The sequence below is a fragment of the Vipera berus genome (assembly GCF_964194415.1).
Source record: "Vipera berus genome assembly, chromosome: Z".
Classification (NCBI taxonomy): Eukaryota; Metazoa; Chordata; class Lepidosauria; order Squamata; family Viperidae; genus Vipera; species Vipera berus.
In genome coordinates this window covers 13317342-13338179 of record NC_138205.1, presented here as the reverse complement: position 1 = coordinate 13338179, position 20838 = coordinate 13317342, and the positions used below count along the sequence as shown (strand labels likewise).

The 20838-nt window shown below is 44.2% G+C and overlaps 1 protein-coding gene across 1 annotated transcript; it reads left to right on the top strand.

Annotated features, from left to right (window-relative positions):
* Positions 1 to 5480: 5480 nt before the first annotated feature.
* LOC308678654 (cardiotrophin-2-like) lies at positions 5481 to 17049 on the top strand (the record flags this gene model as incomplete). Its single annotated transcript, XM_081345883.1, has 3 exons — positions 5481 to 5541; positions 10007 to 10149; positions 16591 to 17049. The coding sequence occupies 3 exons, from the start codon at positions 5481 to 5483 to the stop codon at positions 17047 to 17049; spliced, it is 663 nt and encodes a 220-aa protein (XP_081202009.1).
* Positions 17050 to 20838: the final 3789 nt, after the last annotated feature.

The following is a 20838-nucleotide window of genomic DNA, read 5'->3' as shown; positions in this document are numbered from 1 at the left end:
ACCTAGAGATATTTTAACTTCTGCCAGATCCTTCCTTCCTTCCTTCCTTCCTTCCTTCCTTCCTTCCTTCCTTCCTTCCTTCCTTCCTTCCTTCCTTCCTTCCTTCCTTCCTTCCTTCCTTCCTCCCAGGCATTTAGGCCAAGAGATGTAACCAGCTTTGTTTGAGGATTGACTTTTTTTTCATTTTTCCTGTTATCTCAGTCAATTTTTTTTTTTTGGATTGCTAATTTTTATTGTTGGCTTTACTGTAATCCTTGTAGATTGTCCAGATCCATGGCACTGAGATGGGCAGCTGTACAGATTGTTTAAATCAATATTGCCAAACTTTCCAATGGGTTATGTCTGGTTTGTGATAACCTGCTATCTGAACCCGTTATGTCTACTTCAACACACATTGGTTAAAGCCAATTATGATTTATAATTAATAGAATAACAGAGTCGTAAGGAAACTTGGAGGTCTTCTAGTCCAAGCCCTGCTCAAGCAGGAAACCCTATACCAGGGGTAGGCAACCTTGGCTCTTTTATGACTCGTGGACTTCAACTCCCAGAATTCCTGACCCAGCATGGCTCAGCTTGGAAACCTCTCCCTTTTCCCTCAGCATGGCTGGCTCAGGAATTCTGGGAGTTGAAGTCCGCGGGTCATAAAGCGGCCTAAGGCCTAGGCCAGGGGTAGGCAACCTTGGCTCTTTTATGACTCGTGGACTTCAACTCTGAGAATTCCTGAGCCAGCATGGCTCAGCTTGGAAACCTCTCCCTTTTCCCTCAGCATGGCTGGCTCAGGAATTCTGGGAGTTAAAGTCCGTGAGTCATAAAGCGGCCTAAGGCCTAGGCCAGGGGTAGGCAACCTTGGCTCTTTTATGACTCGCGGACTTCAACTCCCAGAATTCCTGAGCCAGCATGGCTCAGCTTGGAAACTCTCCCTTTTCCCTCAGCATAGCTGGCTCAAGAATTCTGGGAGTTGAAGTCCACGAGTCATTAAAGAGCCAAGGTTGCCTACCCCTGCCCTATACCATTCTGGATAAATGACTGTCCAATCTCTTTTTAAAAACTTACAGTGTTGGAACACCCACAACCCACAATAGTGTATAAATCAAGAAATATCCCTGATCTGAATTGCCAAAAAACGGTGACCACGAGTTAGATTTCCATAGCTTTTGCTGCCATTTAGTATCGTCCAGATTTTTGCAGGCCGAATATGGTTGTCTTCCACACCTCTCTTGTAATCAACATAGTTACCTTTGTCACCAACATCACAGGGAATATCTTATTCATTAGATCTGCCGCTTAGAATCCTTCCCACCTCTAGCAGTGACTGTGGAGAAAGTGAAACCAATAAAGAATATAAAATAATCATTTGGGAATGTAACATTAAAGGGATGAAGTGTAACAGGTTATTTGTTTTACAAGCTATAAAAACATAAACCTCTTTCCTCCTTGATTCGGGCATAATTCCTCTGAAAGTCATTTACAACAAGCGACAGCTTCCTTCTGATCTAATGATGGCGGGGAGGGAGGAAAATTTTGTAAAAAGTCCCTTTTGCTTTGCTTAGTTAGCTCAGCCCTGTGGGACATAATTCTCCCCCCTCCCAAGGATTTCCAGACAGTGATTAATTCTTTGATTCCTCTGGCCTTTCCAGTTCCTCTAAGATCTGTTTGGGTCCCTTAAATCAGGGCTTTTCAACCTTTTCACCCATTGTACCACTGTTAGGATATGGCAACATCCGAGTACTGCCAGTCGCCTAGCAAGGGGTCAAAAACTTGATGACCCCCCCCAAAAAAGGAAAAAAGGGATGAAGTACAGGTAGTCCTTGACTTACAACAGTTCGCTTAGTGACTGTTCGAAGTTACAATGGCATGAAAATAGTCCCCCCCCCCCGAAGCCACAGCCGAGCAAGACACCTGCCTGCCCACCCGGTGGTGCTCTTCCTCCTGTCCAAGGTTTTCATTGTTGTGAGCATTTCTGTTGAGGATTGGCAGAGGGGGTGGGGTGGGGGTGGGTATTTGGTTTTTATTCCCCCCCCTCCCGCTGGGTGTTTGCAGCAGGTTTTGGTCACTTCACATGACCCTGGGACACTGTGACCGTAATAAATATGAATCAGTTGCCAAGCATCTGAATATAAATCACAAGACCCTGGAGATGCTGCAACATTCCAGCTGATTGGCGCTTTTTCTGGGCTCAGCAAAAGTGCTGGGATCAGCGCCGAGCTCCAGCTGGACCCTGGTGCTGATCCTGGTGCTTCCACTGAGCCCTGACAGCCCCGAAAAAGCGGTAATCCTGGCCTCTTCTGCTGAGCCCTGACAGCCCTGCAGCTCCAGCCATCTTTCATTCAGGCTTGTGCGGTGCTGCCACCGGTTCAGCTCATTCCCCTCCCCCGCTACCACTTTTCTAGGATGGTCACATACCACCTGCCAGGTGCCAATGTACCACAGGTGGTACCTGTACCACTGGTTGAAAAGCCCTGTATTGTGTAGTGGGTCTGACGCAAGGAAGAGACGCCAGCCGGTGTGTGAGTTCAGCTCTTTATTGGAGGGGGGTAGCGAACTGGGGAATGAGGGTTACCTGGCCTCCTTAAATACCTAGCCAGGTAAGCGGACAGCCAATGTGGTTGGCCCTAGGTTTCCCGCCAAAACCGTTAAGGCCAACGCCCCCTGGTGGCTGTTGCTATGCAGGTGCCTGCATACATAACACCCTGCCTTAAATTTCACATTTGCAAAGTGATTTTATCCATGGATTTTCATTTTATTCCTACTGCACGCGGTTGGGCTTATTCTCAACATGAGTGTGGGGAATGAATTGTATGTGTCTCTGAATCTTGGATAACAACTCCCATCCTCCCAACTCTTCCTAGAGATGCTGGGCCAATGAGCGTCCCACACATTCCCTATTGTGGGAAGAATTTAGAGAAAGAAATATTTTGGGGGGATATTAAAAAGGGCAGAATATTATATTTCCTCAAAGGATCTTAAAAAAGCAGAAAAACATGCCCAGTTTTTCTTAATAGCCCCAAGTCTCCCTCCCCCATGCAGAAACCAGCTCTGTAGAAATGCAGATGTGATAATCCTTTCAGAAAGACTGGCACCTGGATGCTTAGAGCTGATGGGATTAGAAAAACAAAGATCCCTAGAATCAACAGTCCCTCACACCAAAAAAATCCAACACAAGACATAGTCATCCCCCACAACCCCAGGGAAGCGGGATATGACCCTTGGGACATAATAGGATTAACCCACCACCATCAGAATACCAGAAAGGCACACTCAGACTCAGGTCAAAGTTCATGCCACAGGAACAACTCCAAAAAAAAGCTCAAGAAGGTGTAAAAACCCACCACTCCCTACTACATGTGGTCAGTTTTTCCCAGAGCCATCTTTCTGTCTGGGTCTCCTCTTCAATAAACTACAACCTTCCTTCTAAAGCAGTCTCCATTTTGTTTATTCCCAGCTTGGACTGGACTGTGATGAAGATTTTTCTTTCCGCAGTAAATTTGGTAAAGTAAATATATGCAAGAGAGTTGCTATTTTTATGCTAGATAATATTATTATAATATTATTAATATTATCTTTCCAGAGCATGATACCATAGTCTCTCAAGACTAAAGGATGCCAATGATGATGATGAATATTATTATTTCATTTGGTCTCAGCCCACTGTGTGAACCTGGGGATATACTGTAGTTTATGACCCCTGTTTCTTAGGTCTGCACAATCTGTGGCTTGTTTGACAAACTGTGGTTAAAACAAAGATGGCTTAATATATCTGATTGCAAGATCTTTCTATACATATAGGCTATTTATACATTTATACGATGTTATATAAATACATCGTAGAGTTAAATAAGAAGAAATAAAATACACAAGGATATTTAAGAAAGTACAAAGCAGAGCGAGGATGATACAGCAAATGTAATTCAGAATTAGTTTGCTAGCATTTAAGGTGCAACCAACCAATTTGTTGCCTGGAAGTCGTTAGTACAATGTTTATGATTTAATAATATTTTAATATTATTATTATTATTATTTGGACTGCAGGTATATCTAATTGCAGTACATGGCCAGTGCTCACCACTAATTGATGATAATGAATTCTAAAGAATTCAAGCCTGTTTGTCTTTCATCTTCCACTTTTTATGCTTCAAACAGAGTCAAGGAGGTTGAGGAACGTGACTGGCAAAAGGAGGTGGCGGAGACCCATATCTCCTGATACTAGGCCAGCTCTTTTAACTCAATGTTTCTTAACCTTGGCAATGATAAGAATTCCCTAGCATCTTTGGGCAACATCCATGACTATCTGTAGATGTATACCTCTACTTCCTACTTACCTTCATCTACCTGATAGCACATCCTAATGGAGTACTGAACTATAAAAGGTAAAGGTAAAGGTTCCCCCGCACATGTGTGCTAGTCGTTTCCGACTCTAGGGGCCGGTGCTCATCTCCGTTTCAAAGCCGAAGAGCCAGCGCTTGTCCGAGGACGTCTCCGTGGTCACGTGGCCGGCATGACTAGACGCCAAAGGCGCACGGAACGCTGTTACCTTCCCACCGTAGTGGTCCCTATTTTTCTACTTGCATTTTTACGTGCTTTCGAACTGCTAGGTTGGCAGAAGCTGGGACGAGTAACAGGCACTCACTCTGTTACCCGGCACTCGGGATTCAACCCGCCAAACTGCCGACCTTCTGATCGACAAGCTCAGCGTCCTAACCCACTGAGCCACCGCATCCCCTACTGAACTATACAGGTGCACAAAAATGCTGTCTAAAATGTACTGCCCTTTCCTGACATTTGATAACCGTTATGTCCCTCTGAGAAGACAGCTAATTCTCAACGTCTGACCACAACTGAGGCCAACATTTCTGTTGTTAAGTGAGACATTTCTTAAGTGAATTTCCCCCCATTTTAAGATCTTTCTTGCCGCAGTTGTTTAGGTGAATTGTGAATCTGGCTTCTCCATTGACTTTGCTTGCCAGAAGGTTGCAAAAAGGGAAGGAGCACATGGGGACCTGGGGACACAGCGACGGTCATAAATATGAACCAGTTGCCAAGTATCTGTATGTTGATCACATGATCATGGGGGTGCTGCCAAGGTCCTAACTGTGAAAAATGGTCACAAGTCTCATTTTTTCAGTGCTAGCAGACCTGGTGTATAGTTTTTGGCCAAAGAAAGAAACACCCACGCTGGCTGAGACACACACACACACACACACACACAAATGAGGAGATGGAGGTCAGAGACGGGACAATGGCATAATCCATCTAAATTTTTCTGCCAAATCTGATTGATCTCCTAGGCAGATGAATCCAGCCCTTCTCCCTCCAAGGATTTTGCCATTAATAACCCAGAAGGTGGAAATTCCATTTGGCTGATTTGAATGCCTGAAATCCAGGAAGTCGACGAAGTGATGTCAACTTGCTGTCCCCTTTGGTTAAGGGATAAGCCCTGGCATGTAAGAAAGTTTCTAGCAGCTGGTTTCTGTTGACATACGATGGAGAATGTGGCAAAGGCGGTCTTGAAGACCTTTAGCCAGAAAGGGAATGCTATGGAAGGTCAGAAGGAAAAGCCAGTTGCAGCAATAAGCTGTTGGATTTTGGTCTGCCATGCAAGCATAGGAGCCTGGCTGGGGAAGATTGTGTGTGTGTGTGTGTGTGTGTGTGTTGGGGAATGGCAACCCAACCTTCTATTTTTGTCGTATTCATGAAGTGCCAAGTCCGTTCCTCCCACCCGGAGGATTTAGTTGTTCTCACCTGGACGGCTCTTCTGGCATGGGGAACCTCAGCATCACCTGCTGATATTTGCTTGGCTGCAGGACGATTAAGCAGGCAGGCATCTCCTCCTCCTTTGGGGCCAGGCCAAGGAGAGTAAGTGTTTGCCCCCCACCCGCCAGTGCCTCCTCCCGTATACCCCATGGAGCTGGAATAAGACTCAGGAGTGGCAGCCAGCCCAGTTCTGTCACCAGCTCCTCTTACTTCAGCTTCTGCAATTTCTATGCAAATAGTAACCTGATGCCAGGACGTGCGGAGAGGCCTGAAGCTGGCAGCTGGTACAGCCCAACGCGGTCCGGAGTTATTTGCCCACTCGCCATCTCACTTCCCCAACTCTGATGGCCCCTGGATTCTTTCCTGCTGAGAGAGTATTTCCCCCCCCCTTGCTAGTAAAAGTGGCATTTAAACTTTCCCTCATTTCGCCATCGTCCAGGAAGCCCCAGGTATACAAGAGCCATGTGTGACAACAGCACACTCACCCCTGCCCCGTCCTCTTTCACAGGGGGAGGAAGTGCCAGGATCTGAGTCTTGACACCATCCGTGGCAAGAGCATTCCTTCCTGGAAATACTTGGACCACAACAATGATAGGGTTTCGGCTGGAGGCTCGGATCTGAGATGGCTCAAAATTCAAGACTGGAAGATCTAGTGGATTGGGTGGCTTTAATGGTGAGCAGAAATCTAACAGGTTATTCCCTGGCTTGCAGCTGTGACAGCAGGAAAAGCTTTGCCTGTGGGGTCCTTGGTGGTCACTAAGCTTGCTTGTTTTCTTGCAGACCAAATTTCGTTGCCAAATTAGGTAACATCGTCAGTGATGGTTGGGAATGGGGTTTGCTCTCTCTGCCTCTTCCTACTAGTGCTGATAATGTGACGTACTTTGGTGATGAAACGTCTACAAGAAAACAACCAAGCTCAGAGGACACCAAAGACCCCACAGTTCAACCCTGAGCTACAGATATGATCTTCTAAAGCTTTGCCTGTTCGAGTTCTGCTTGTCAGGTGCCACTCGGCGTGGATTGCAGCTAGGAATTATTTGTATTTTTTATTTATTTGTTTCTTGAATTTATTTGCCACTCACCCCACAGCGAACAGTTCTGGGCAGAGAGTAGGTCCCACTGCGGAGTTAACACTGGAGGCTGACCTTCCACTCAAGACCCAATTCTGAAAAAGGAATCGGCTGCTTTGACAGATAGTGAGCAATCTGCCCATCCTCAGTCCATGATGAACAGGCCTGGCTCCCTGCCAGTTTCACAGCCATCCGAGGCAGCCACCCATTTCTCCTCTTCCTCTTCTTATCCTTTCTCCTCTTCCTCTTCTTATCCTTTCTCCATCTGTTGGCAGTTGTGGCTGAGGAGACTGGGCCAAAGCGATGCCCGCCGTGATCTGGGGCAGCCTGGAATGGGTGTTGGAAGCCTTGGTGGGGTAAAAATGAGTAGCCGTTTCATCTCCCAGGCTATCTGTCAAGTCCAGTGTTTCTCAAACCTGGTGACTTTAAGATCTGTGGACTTCAACTCCCAGAATTCCCATGGGGGTTGAAGTCCAAACGTCTTAAAGTGGCCAGCTTTGAGATATGCTGGACTAGAGACATAAGGTAAGAAAAAAAGGCAACACAAAGGGCTAGGAATGGTTGCCCTGAGCATTTAGGTCTGGAGCATCCAAAGCCAGATCCGGCCTAAGAGGACCTAATCTAGCTAAAGCAACCTGCAGCATCCTGGTCTGTTTGACAGCTCGTAGCTATCTGGAGGTGAAAAAATAAATAAATCTGCCCTACGAACTTCCAAACATTGTCGTGCATGCCTTTCCTTTCTTTCTCACCTGACCAGGAAATTCAACAACTTTCACTAGCAGCCCCACCCTTTGTCACACGCCTTTGCATCTCTGCCGGCAAACCCCCCCCCCGCTTCTGTTTTAGGAGCTAGAAGGAAGCATGAGCCTATTTTACCCCCCTTTTCTGTTGTGGGAGTGTTTGCTACCAAGGGGAGGGACCAAGGGCTGGGAAATTTCAGAGGGGATAACACCTTGGGGACTGTCTATAAAGAGCTGACTCTTGGAAACTAATGTACCAACCAGGAGCTGCCATCTCCGGCAAAGGGAGCTCCGGGTCTGAAGAGAAGAGGGGAGGGAGGAAGAGGACAGAGAGGAGGAGAAAAGGCACCTGAGCATCTTTCACACAGAAGGTGTTTTTTTTTGGAAGAGATACCTTCATCCACCATTAGGGGGTGGCAGATAGGAGCTGGTCTTCCCAAGGGACTCAAAACGTTGGCCAACTTTTCTCTCGCAAGCTAGTCATGAATCCAGGTTTGGGTAAGTCTTCAGGATGGGTCAGTCTGAGGCTGACCAATCTGTGGGGGTTGAAAATTCCTTGGGGAGCGGGTAGAAAACTTTGAGGAATGTTGTGACCCTGCTGTTTGGGATAGAATTGGGATCTTTAACATGAGGGGTGTCTACTGCGATTTTTTTTTCTTTGATGAAGATGGTGAAAAACCCAGCTTTCAGTTGTATCTTTGTTACTTGAGGTGTAAATGCTGGAGACAATGTGAAACATTTGAAAGTGAACCTCCTGGATGATTCCTCATAAGGATAGGCCTAAAATAATAAGCAAAAGCGTTGACAATTTGCTGCTGCACCTTTAACAGTATTCACCAACTTGTGGCCTCCTCTTTTCTGGTGAGTGAGGTTGTTCCTTGTGAGGCAACATGGTTGGGGTTGAGTAACGAGGGTGGCTTTGCAACCATTTCACTCTGGACCCATCTCTTCATGTTGATGAGGGGGTCTCTTGTTGCAATCCCAAGAACATGATAAAGGAGAAGGAAGATTATGAAAGCTGCAAAGGGCATCAGTAGATTTGGGTGGAAGAGGAGGCTGAATTTTGAACAAGACTTGGGTTCCTGAAATCAGCATCATTGGAGTTTGGCTAAGGCCCCAGTTCCTTCAAAAGGATAGTTCTCTTCTGGAGACCCTTGCCTTGATGGCTCCTCCATCCTTAAAACATATGAAGAACGGTTGCTAAAATATATGAAAAATGGTTGCAGGAATTGGGTATGTTTAGTCTAATGAAAAGAAGGACTAGTGGTGACATGATGGCAGGGTTCCAATATCTCAGGGGTCGCCACAAAAAAGGGGTGTGTGTCAACCTATTCTCCAAAGCACCTGAAAGCAGGACAAGAAGCAACGGATGGAAATTAATCAAGGAAAGAACCAATCTAGAACTTAGGATGAATTTCCTGATGGTTAGAACAATTAATCAGTGGAACAACTTGCCTCCAGATGTTGTGGGTGCTCCAACACTGGAGGTTTTTAAAGCAGGCATTATTTGGACACAATTTGTCAGAAATGCTATAGGGTTTCCTGTTTGAGCAAAGGGTTGGACTAGTCCAGGGGTCCCCAACCTTGTCAACTTTTAAGACCTGTGGACTTCAACTCCCAGAATTCCAAAGCCATCCATGCTGACTGGGGGAGGTCTGGGAGCTGAAGTCCTCAGGTTGCCAAGATTGGAGACCCCTGGACTAGTTGACCTCCAAGGTCCCTTTCAACTCTGATGTTCTGTTATTCCTTCTTTCTATTGTCACTGGTTCATTGGCCTTCTCTGAGCACCTTCCTTGGTGTCAGAATCCATTTATATCACATTCATAAATGTATGTTTAAAACATTATCCCCCCCCCCCCGGATTCTGCCATCTCCCAAGGAAGGAGGAGCAGATGTGGATTCAGCCTGCCTTAGGTTATTTCAAAGACCAAGGGAAACGTTTTGAACTGGGGGAACAAAGGGGAGGGTTAGGGAAGAAGGCATCTGGCCTGTGTCTCCATTTGAATCTGTAAAGGAAGAAGACAATAACCGTAAAGATCCGAAGTTCCCTTTTTCCCACGAAAGGGATGACACGAAGTAAATGATGGGGGGCTGACCAAATGGGGCTGAGGGAAGGGGGGTTGAACTGGGAACTCTTTATAAAGTTTCAATCTGTAAAACAATACCAGGTCCCGTCTTGTATTTCCACAACCAAACATGTCCTAGTAAAAATTCCTTTTGGACTAGAACTGACTCCAAGAGTTTTTGTTTTCCTAAGACGTGGATTGGGGTGGATCCTGACACTTGGTCTTTATGATCTCCTTCTGGGTAGTCATAAAGATGAGTCTTACTGAAGAGGGCAAACACAAGGGTAGCAATGGCTCATCCAGGAAAGGGAACCATATGAAGGTCCACCAAACCTGATGCAATCTCCGAAGGTTTTCTCTCTTTTTCTTTTTCCCCCAGTTACAAGCCTCTGCCTAATTTGCGCAAGTCTGGTCCGTATTGTCTCTCCTGAAAAGGATGGTTCTGTTAACACTATCATCCAGCAAACCTTCAACTTGGCTTCTCATCTGAAAGGCAATACTTCCATCCTCCTTGAGACCTATGTAAGTCATTTATTCTGAAGGATCTGGAGATCTTGAGCAGATTGTACAGATTTTGCATTGGGGCTCTGCAAACCTTTTTGGGGAATCCCGAACTTTCCTTGAAGTTGCTTCAGGATACCAAGAAAGATCACCCACCAGAACAAGGAAGCATTGCCTGGTGTTTAATAGGTGACATTCTCAATTTCTGCTAGGTCCGAGAGAGCAGAACAACCCCTTTACCTGTAGGTACTAAGTGTGCCCACCATGAATGTTATGGTGAATTCCCCGAGTTATATCCTACAAAATTCCTTAATAAGAAAGATGAGAACATTTGAAAAGACACTGCTCAGCAATGATTGTTAGACAAACGTGTTTTTTTTAAAAAAAAATATTCTCCACCAGTCCCACTCTGCTGTAATACTGTAAAAGAGCAGAATTATGCAAATAAAATTTCCTATCATATATTTTTACTCCCTATGATTTGAATTTACTTATCCATTTATAAACCAATCAAGGCAATTCTAACGCGTGTTCAAAAGCAACAACTGTAGCCAATACAATAGTAATAACAATAAAAAGCAATCATACACTTTTTTTAAAAAACACAGTGCATAATTTAGAAAGTTTAGAAACATGCATGTTCCTGGCATCAGTAAGTTCTATGGCATCAAAGTCCCAAAGGCCATCCAGAGCAGCAAAATTGGAGCTTCAATAGGCCAGGAGACCTTCTTTATCATAGGGGCCAGATGTCGCTATAAAGAATGCCTGCTTTTGGACTCTTCCTATTGAAGCTCTTGATGGCAAAGGATCTTCAGTTGGCATTCTGTAAGCCCTCAGACTGAATAGACAGAATTGTAGAGGATGGTCTGGAAGAATTCCAAGACCGTGAACCAGATGTAGCTTTATGGATGATAATCAGGCTCTTCTTGCAGCATGACCTAACAAGAGTGTTCGGTATGCAAATGGATCACTGCATTTTGCACCTATAGATTGATAGGCACTCTTCAAAGACAGCCCCATATAAAGCAAATTGTGGTAATCTCTATAGGAAATGACAAGCATGCCCCCCATTCCAGATAAGGTCATAATTAATGTATTAGCTTAAGCTGTGCAAAGGTCCTTCCAGCAGCAGTGTTGAGGCCACAAGGACCTTTGGATTCCAGGCCTCTTCTCCAAGGGTAAGTTGAGAGTTCAGGATGGTATATAACCCAGATTTAGCAGGTTTCTGAATAAATATCCACCTCGTCTTGCTTGGAACGAATCAAAACCTACCCATTCAGATCCTGACGGTCTCCAAATTTTGGGTCAGGGCTTCTCCCACATCCTTCTTTTGAGCCAGGATGGAGATTTATAATTGGGTATAATTTGAAGACTGGTGATACCTCACTTCAAATTAGTAGTTGCTATTTCCCAGTGGTTGTTAAATAGGAGCGAGGAGACGAATGAACCCTGAGGAGCACTTAAGTGGGTGACCTCTTCCTGACAACTAACTCAAACCTTTCACTTAGGAAGGACGGAACCATTGTAAAATGGCAACTTTGAGCCCCAACCTTCATAGGTGGTCCAGGAGCACACTGTAATCAACAGTACCAAAAGCCATTGAGAGGTCTAGAAGAAGGATGGTCATGAGCCTCCCATCTAAGCCAGCGTCTCTCAATCTTAGCAATTTAGGGTGTCTGCACTTCAGTTCTCAGTATTCCCCAACCAGGGTGTTCTCTAGGCATCTTAAAGTTACTAAGTTTGAGAAACACTGATTTTAAGCTTCGTCACAAGTCATCCATGAGGCTAAGCAATATATTTTCAATCCTGTGTCCAGACTGAGTAGTATAGGCTGTGCGTGTCTAGATAATCCATGTGTTACAGTACTTGACACCCATTACCTGGGGCCCTACCACCTTCCCGACCAAGGAGAAGTTGGATGCACTGTTTCTTCCATCTTTCTTTTTATCAGGAAAAAAAACAGAGGAGAAACTAGCTCTAGCATGCATTTTGATTGATAGCACAAGAAGCCGTTAGGTCAAGTGTTCCATGCTTGAGTTATGAAAAGCAACAATCCTTCTGTAATTGCACAATATGTACATCTTTGTCAGGAAATAGCTCTAAGAAAGGGACTGACTCAGTAGTGGTGGAGATCACGCAACCATTCATACCCTGTTGAACTACAATTTACACTACAATCCAGTGGGCAGATAGAAATTATAGTTCAGCTGAAGTGGATTTCTATAATCCGGCATTCTCCAGCCTTGGGTGTGAACATCAGTTCCTGAAAATTCGGGAAATTGAAATCGCACCTCTGGAGGGTTTGTGTCTGACCGCAGTGATGCCAAAATCATGAAGTGCGTCTTGTGACATCATCAAGCAGGTGGCATTCTTTTGTAGTGGTGCCCAAATGTCACACAAAGGGATAGACCTTGCGTTGTAAGATATGTTTTGTGCTCACCTATGGGCCCTTGTAGAAGACTACTTTGGAGGGCCACCAGATCCCTCAGCTGCTTAAAAGCCAGCCCCTACCTCCTTCCAGAGTGTCAGTAGGAAATGCAGGACCGATCTTGCCCTATGCCAGGGGTAGGCAACCTCGGCTCTTTTATGACTCATGGACTTCAACTCCCAGAATTCCTGAGTCAGCATAGTATTTTTGCCCTATGCCAAAAATACTACGGCTGCAGGCAAAGTGCCCGTCTCCAGATGACAGAATCAAGTGAATGAATATGGTCCTTGACCATATGGCCAGAGTTGAGCCCAAAAGTTCTCTCGCTAAGGGAGACGGTTGTTAAGCAGCTTCGGCCCGGTTTTATGACCTTTCTTGCTACAGTTTGTTAAGTGAATCACTGCAGTTGTTAAGTTAGTAACCTGGTTGTTAAGTGAGTCTGGCTTCCCTGTTGTCTTTGCTCGTCAGAAGGTTGCCAAAGGTGAACACATGACCTCAGGGCACTGCAACCGTCATAAATATGAGTCAGTGTCTTAATTTTGATCAAATGACCGTGGCGTTGCTACAGTGGTCGTAAGTGTGAAAACTTGCCATGCTACTTTTTTTTTCCAGGGCTGTTATAACATTGAATAGATGTTATAGTAGATGAATGGTTGTAAGTCAAGGAGTACTACCTGTAGGAGAAAACCCTGCAGAGAAAGCAGAATCCCTCTACCATTGCGCCTTGGTAGAATCCAGAGCCAGCCTGTTATTGCCATCAGAACCAGCCAAGAAAAGCTGGTTATTAGCCTACTGTTCTTGTTAGTGTGTCTTGGCTTTGCAACACGATCGGGGGAGGGGGGGAGGGAGGAAGAAGAGAAACCCGTTCCCCTTCCAACCTGCCACCCGTTCAATTGGCATTATTTTCATCCCGCAGAGTGGCCGGGTGCCCAAGTATTTCCCATGCCTCACTTCTTCAAGTTGCCCAGGCCTCAGATGCCAGACAGAGTGAGGTCATTATAACCTTACAACCTAGGCCCAGGCAGACAGCCAAGATTCTTGCAGTGCCCATGAAAAGGATTGCTCAAGGTGGAACTGTGGTTGAGTAGTTTGGGAAATAAGCAGAGGTCTGTTTCTGGGGGAGGAGGAGGAGGAGGCCTTCAGCCCTCCCTGCGAGGAATTCCTAAGGGATGAAGAGGCTGGGATGCATGGATGGATAGCCCCTCCCCAACATTACTGAGAGGTGACAAAGCAGGCATCCACATCCTGATTGCTCACTTACAATAGTTAAACTTTTGGAAATCCCATCTTAAAGTAGACTCAGGTGTCCAGTGAGGGAGGGTAGATTTTGGTCATTTCTTTGGTAGCTTTCATAGACTTCAGCATATTAAGTGTTTCAGCCCATATAAAGTGGTCTTCCCAGTTGCAATGTATGGCAGTGAAAGTTGGACCATAAAAAAGGCTGAGCGCTAAAGAATTGAGGTCTTTGAACTGTGGTGCTGGAGAAGACTCCTGCGAGTCCCTTGGATTGCAAGGCAATCAAACCAGTCTGTCCTAGAGGAGATTAACCCTGACTGCTCTTTAGAAGGCCAGATCCTGAAGCTAAAACTCAAATCCTTTGGCCACCTAATGAGAAGGAAGGACTCACTGGAGAAGACCCTCATTCTGGGAAAGATTGAGGGCAAGAGAAGAAGGGGACGACAGAGAAGGAGGTGGCTGGATGGAGTCACTGAAGCAGTAGGCGTGAGCTTAAATGGACTCCAGAAGATGGTAGAGGACAGGAAGGCCTGGAGGAACGTTATCCAAGGGGTCGTGATGGGTTGGACACGACTTCGCAGCTAACAACAACAACAACAAAAGTGGGCTTAAAGGTTCCTGGGGGGTCTTTGAGTATCCAACCAACTTGTATTGGCTTAGCTTCAACAAGGTGGCTGTATTGTGCATCTTGGAATCATAGAAACTGACAAAAGACACACACACCCCAGAAGACACCCCCCCACCCCCAAGAACACATGGTAAAACCGAGTGCCCTAGTTCTAGTTCACTCTCTGCTTCTCCCCCCTGATCAGTTCCATCACCGTTTTGTTCCCACTGATATTGTTTGTTTTTTTAAAATTAGATTTTTACTCTGCATTTTGGTGAGGCGCTCAAGGCGATGGACTCTCTCAGGTGCATCTCTTTTGCTCCACAGTCACAACAGTGTGAATAGGCTGGACACAGAGAAGGAGACCAACTCAAAGTCGCCCTCTGAGCATCCATAATTGAAAACTGATTAAAATCAATCTCTTCCAATGTCAGTCCAATACTTTAACAGAGCACACCAAAGGAGAGGGTTCTCCTTAAGGTTTATTTTTTCTGAAGATTTTTTGCTCTGTTTCTATAAAAACTTTGAGTTTTCTAATAATTTCAGCCGATATTCCCTTTAGGGGCATGGAGTAGACCATTTGGGCTCTTCAAGGACTGGAGATTACTGTTATCTTTGTCCTCTTTGTATACAAACAGTCCTCAAATTACAACAGTTCATTTAGGGACTGAAGTTACAACTGCACTAAAAAAGTGACTTATGACCATTTTTCACACTTACAACCTTTGCAGCGTCCCCATGGTCAGGGGATCAAAATTCAGATGCTTGGCAGCTGGTTCATATTTATGACGGTTGCAACATCATGTGATCACCTCTTGTCAGCTTCTGACAAGCAAAGTCCTTGGGGGAATCCAGATTCACTTAACAACTGTGGCAAGAAAGGTCATAAATGGGGCAAAAAGTTCACTTGACAAGTATCTCACTTAGCCACAGACATTTTGGATTTGATTGTGTCATTAAATTTAGGACTACCTGTATGTTTGTATCTCACTGGGCTCCATGCCACAAACTCTATTGTTATGATGCCCATTTGACACTATGGCTACATACATTAAAGGGGAGACACTTAGGGACTAGCTGGATGGACTTAGGACTAGCATTAATGTTAGACTATGGCAGGGTTCCTCAAACTTGGCCACTTTAAGACTCGTGGACTTCAACTCCCAGAATTCCCCAGCCAGCTATGCTGGACTATGGAGATAGTCCTCAGAAGAGCCCAAGCCATAACCAAGAAAATAACCTCTTCTGGTGGCAGCAGTGAGAAGGATGTGAGAAAGATCACTCTCCTGTAGTTTATTATTTATTTTATTTATTATTGGGACTTATATGCCGCCCTATCTCCCGAAGGACTCAAGGTGGCTAACAACAATAACATACAATAATACAGAAGTTAAAATAAAAATTAAAATTAAAGGCCCCTGTAGAATAAATAATTAAAATTAAAATAAATTAAAATTAGAATTAGAGTTAAAAATAAAAACATAATTAAAATCCCTGTCAGTCCAGTTGCTTTAAAAGCTCCTGTTTTGAAGATCTGGTTACCTGTCGCTCTATTTCTGGACCTGAAATGGACAATCTGATGCTTTAAAGCAGCGGTCCACAACCTTTGTGGCTTGGCTGGGGAGCGGGGACAGGGACCTGGGCCATGCAGGAACTGGACTGCACAAGAATTGGGCCATGCAAGGCAGGCGGGTGCATGCACAGATGTGCGGGCAGCTTAACATACACAAGCAGTGGGCCAGCGCATGCACATATGCTGCGTGTGCATGCCGGCCCACCACTGGTGTCAGTTGAGCCACGTGTGTGCACATGCACCAGACTGCCACTTGCACAAGCCGATTTTGAATAGGCTACAGCCTGGTAGTGGGCTGTGGACCGGGGATTAGGGACCCCTGCTCTAAAGTTTTCGTTCCAAATGCTGTCTGCAAAAGCTCTTGAGACCTTAAATAGAACTATTTGTCCTGTTCCTCAGCCTACTGGTCAGGTGAGAGTAAGAGAAAGACCATAAGGCGCTCCATTCAGTGCTTTCCCCAGCTCTGCCCACCATGGTAGACCTTGAAAGAAAGATAGTTGCCTAGCAGAGTTGACTTGACAATGGAGTTCAATGTGTGATGCTGTCAACTCAATCTTGTGTAGCGTGCTCACTTTATGTTTTTCTCCTGATATCTGTATCATTCTCTTTTTTTCCCAGCTGAGACATCAAGGTAGTCCATTTACAGATACAGATTTCCATGTCCAAGGACTAAGTTATGATGGAGTGCCAGCGGCTGCCATTTCTTTCCTGGAATGGCGACTCCTCAGTGACCTTGACCGTCTGGACAAGAATTTCAAGGCTTATAGCATTATCTCAGAATTCTTGCAGCTGGTCTGGGATGATCAATTTGAACTCAACCCCACCGAAGATGGCCTTCTAAACATGCTGAAAGATACCCGGTTGCAGGTCCAGGGCCTCGTGAACAACTTGACCATCATCATATCTGCCTTGAGGGCCCCACCCTCGCCTGTTACTGACCCTCTCACATTGGACGTAGTTAAAACAAACACCTTTGAGAAAAAAGTCCGGGGATACGTGGTGTGTTCCACGTACAAGCAATGGATTGATCGAACTGTACGAGACTTCAATCTTCTTGTGAAGAAATACCCTCTTTAAGATTTATTCCAAGTGTTTTGGGAAGATAATTCTTACACCCCGCTGTTTTTTATACCCCACTGCAGATTTCTCAGGGAATTTAGATGTAGGCAGAAGACAAGCACACCGTAGTGTGGTAAATCTGGGAACTTTCTTGTTAAGTTAACCCAGACTTCTGTTCTGGAAAATCCCAGTTTTCAAGCCTTCAGAAGAAACCAAGAATGCTCTGAGCTGATTGGCTGCCTTGCTTGGCTGTGCATGGTGCTTATTGGGTCTCTTGTAATGTTGTCAACAGTCAGTTCCGGAGCATAATGGAAGACAGGAAGCCAGTTGTAACTTTGGAGTTCTTCTCTTACATGCATCTTTTGATTTGATGAGGTTTAGGGGTGTCTCTTGCATCTGTGCAGTGGTGCTCGACTGAAACCCTGTATTTTTCAATGGCAAACACATATTTTAATTCAGCAGAGATCAGGGATTTCCAAGGGATTTCATTATGGGCATTGCCAGCCTTCTGTAGGGCAAGGGTGTTCAAAAGTGTTGGGGACGCCAGTTCTCTTGAGTTCTCCCTAATGTGGCATGATGGACTTATTTTGGCAGCTCTCTAGATTTACTAATACAGTTATACCTTGAATTATGACCACAATTGAGCCCAAAATTTATGTTGCTAAGTGAGACATTTCTTAAGTGAGTTTTGCCCCATTTTATGACCTTTCTTGCCAGATTTGTAATCACTGTAGTTAGTTGTTAAGTCAGTAACACGGTGGTTAAGTGAAGCTGGCTTCCCTATTGACTTTGTTCGTCAGAATGTCACAAAAAGGCGATCACAGTGACCCTGGGACACTGCAACTGTCATAAATATGAATGAGTTGCTAAGCAGCTGAATTTTGATCATATGATTATATGGGGATGCTGCAGCAGTTGTTAGGTGTGAAAAACTGTCCTAAATATAAGTCAATTGTCAAGCATCCAAATATAAATCACATGATCAGAGGGACTGCAACCGTCATAAGTGTGAAAAATGGTCACAAGTCACTTTTTTCAGTGCTGTTCTAACTTTTAACAGTCACTAAATGAACGGTTGTAAGTTGAGGACTACCTGTACTTACATGTAGCCCTCGACTTATGACCATAATGGAACATGCCCATTATGGTTGCAAGTTGCGACCCACATGATTGACTTGATTTTGTGATCTATTTTGTGGAAGTCATTAAATTAATGCTACGGTTGTTAAGCCAACCAGTTGTTTGATATGGGCCATTTTTGCCAAAAATGCTGGGTTTTGGCAAAAATGTTATAAAACCTGACCGTACAATTCTGCAAATGGCTATAAATATGGGCTGATTGCTGAGCACCTCCAATATGATCATGTGACCACGGAGGAGAGATTGACATCAGCATTTCAGAAAAAGGTTGTAAGTACTGTATCTCCGGGGAGATCTGTCATAACTTTGAACGGTTGCTAAGCAATTAGTCATAAATCAAGGACTACCTGTATTCTCTAGTTTGTGGCAAATGTGTAACACAGTCTTTCAGATCTCTCTTATGAGCAGAAAGTTCCTACTGACATTTTAAGAAGTTGTTTTCAAACTCTTTGGACGGATAGCAGGGAGAGAGGCTGAGTCTTATTGCTAGCCAAGTTGGCATTTGAGGTTACAGTGATGCCAGGCTTTGGTGGGTGCCCACATGGACAGGGATGAAGAAACAACACTAACACAAATGCACAGGGCAGGAGTCATACCGTATGCTGACAGACCAGATGGAATGCTAATTCCATTTGCTAAATCCCGAGATCAGCAATTCTGGGCTACTTGAAGACTTTTGATTTCAGTGGGTTGTGTAAGAATTTGATCATACTGTGTGAATTTCCTTTGCCTTCTCTTTCCCTACCTCAATTCCTTTTGTGTAAGGGGTGCCACAAGAGGAGGGATCCCAAAAGTCAAGATGGTGGCCTCTACCATGTGATTAGAGACCCATCCTGCCCTTTTGCATGTAAAGCATTTTTTAAAAAGGGGGTGGGACTTAAATCATGTCATTGTGGCTGCCATCTTGACTTTTTGACCTTTGGGTAGGTCTATGGTCTATGCTATGGATTTCTCTAGCCATTCTGGGAGTCCTGTTTGGGGTAAAATGCAAAGACTGCTACACTAACAAAAACAACAACAACAACAACAACAATAATAATAATAATAATAATAATAATAATAATTTATATCAGAGAGATATTTAGATGCATTATTTATAGAGTATTTAATGAAAGACTATGGAAGGAGATTTTGTCTTTACTTAGGTCTTTACTTAGTCTAAGATGTTCTGGTGTTTTGGAGAACAGTTACCACGAGCAAAAACTGATCCAAAACACCCCCCAGTTCAATATGAGCCAGTTTTTCCAAAAATGCTAGGTTTTGGCAAAAATGCTATAAAACCTGACCATACAATTCTGCAAATGGTGTGTGTGATTTTTTTTAAAAAAGGATGAAAAAATAATGGCAAAATAAATGGTAAAATGAAGATAGTACAAAAAAACATGCTTTGTATAATAATGAAGTTCATTCATTTGATGTTTGCAGGTATAGTTACGGATACCGCATAAGCCTCCCTGCTTGTTTCAGAGTTGATATGGATTTTATACAAATGTGTAGGACTGAATTCTCCAGAGCAATTTATGCACAGACTTGCTACCTGGTTTTTCTACATTTTAAGACTTTCACATTTGTAGAGATGAATTGACTTCATGAAACAGCATTTTTAAGTAACTTAAACAAATAAAATATTCTATTTTTGATACCTATGTCTCCTGCGGAATCTCCTGGTGTTTGTTTACTACATTTGTACACAAAATTTTATTTTGTATAATAAAAATTCACATCTTAAAGTGCATGTTGAGCCTTTCTTGGGGGAAGGTTTGGGCAAACTGAGGTCTTTGGTTAAGGAGAATAATATTGTCGGGACAATCACATCTGGGCTGTAAGTATCTGGATTCCCACTAGGTGGCAACCAAAACTTAAGGTTTTTTTTATCATTTGGCTGCCATCTAGAGTTAGTTGGATTTTTGCACCCTAATTTTGTATCCTATTTTTTTTCTCTTTCTAATGCAATTAGGGTTTGCTTGTTTTGGATCAACCAAGTGTTGATCCATTTGGTTGGAGTTGACTAATCTGAGCTTTACATCATGGGCTGAGAGAGACTGGCCCAAAATTGCCTAGTCAGTTTCCATGCCTAAGGAACTCACTGACTCCTGGTGATTGGCCCAAAGTCACCCAGCCACCTTTCATGCCTAAGGCAGGACTAGAACTCATAGCCTCCTGATTTCTAGCTTGGTGCCAAAGAATCTCCCTCTTGCATCCTACTTCTGGTAGCTAAAATCTCAGCAAAATTAGGCTGAAGATGGTGCTGAAATGATCCTGCAAAATCTACTCTACAGAGAATGTGAAGAGTATTTAAGTCTGGGTACATACATGCCACATTGTGACACAGTATGATTTGCGTAGCTGGAATTTCATGCAGTCCAGCGATGTGTGTTTGTAAATCCTGGTTTATGTTTTCGCATTATGTGCCAACTGGGCCAATATCACTTGTTAAACAGGGCTTAAAAGGAACTAAGGTTCAGTGTAGTATTCTATCCAGCTTGAATGAGTTACCATGAGTTTCTTAAGGACTTAGCATAGATGGAATAAAATGAAGTGTGGGCTAGATAGCAGACAAATTGTTGGTTATTTTGGCTGTGAAAGAGGTCTTAATTGCTCATAAAAGCTCATTCGTTATTAATTAATTTACTTTTCACGTCACTATAGCAGTGTACTGTGTTGTCC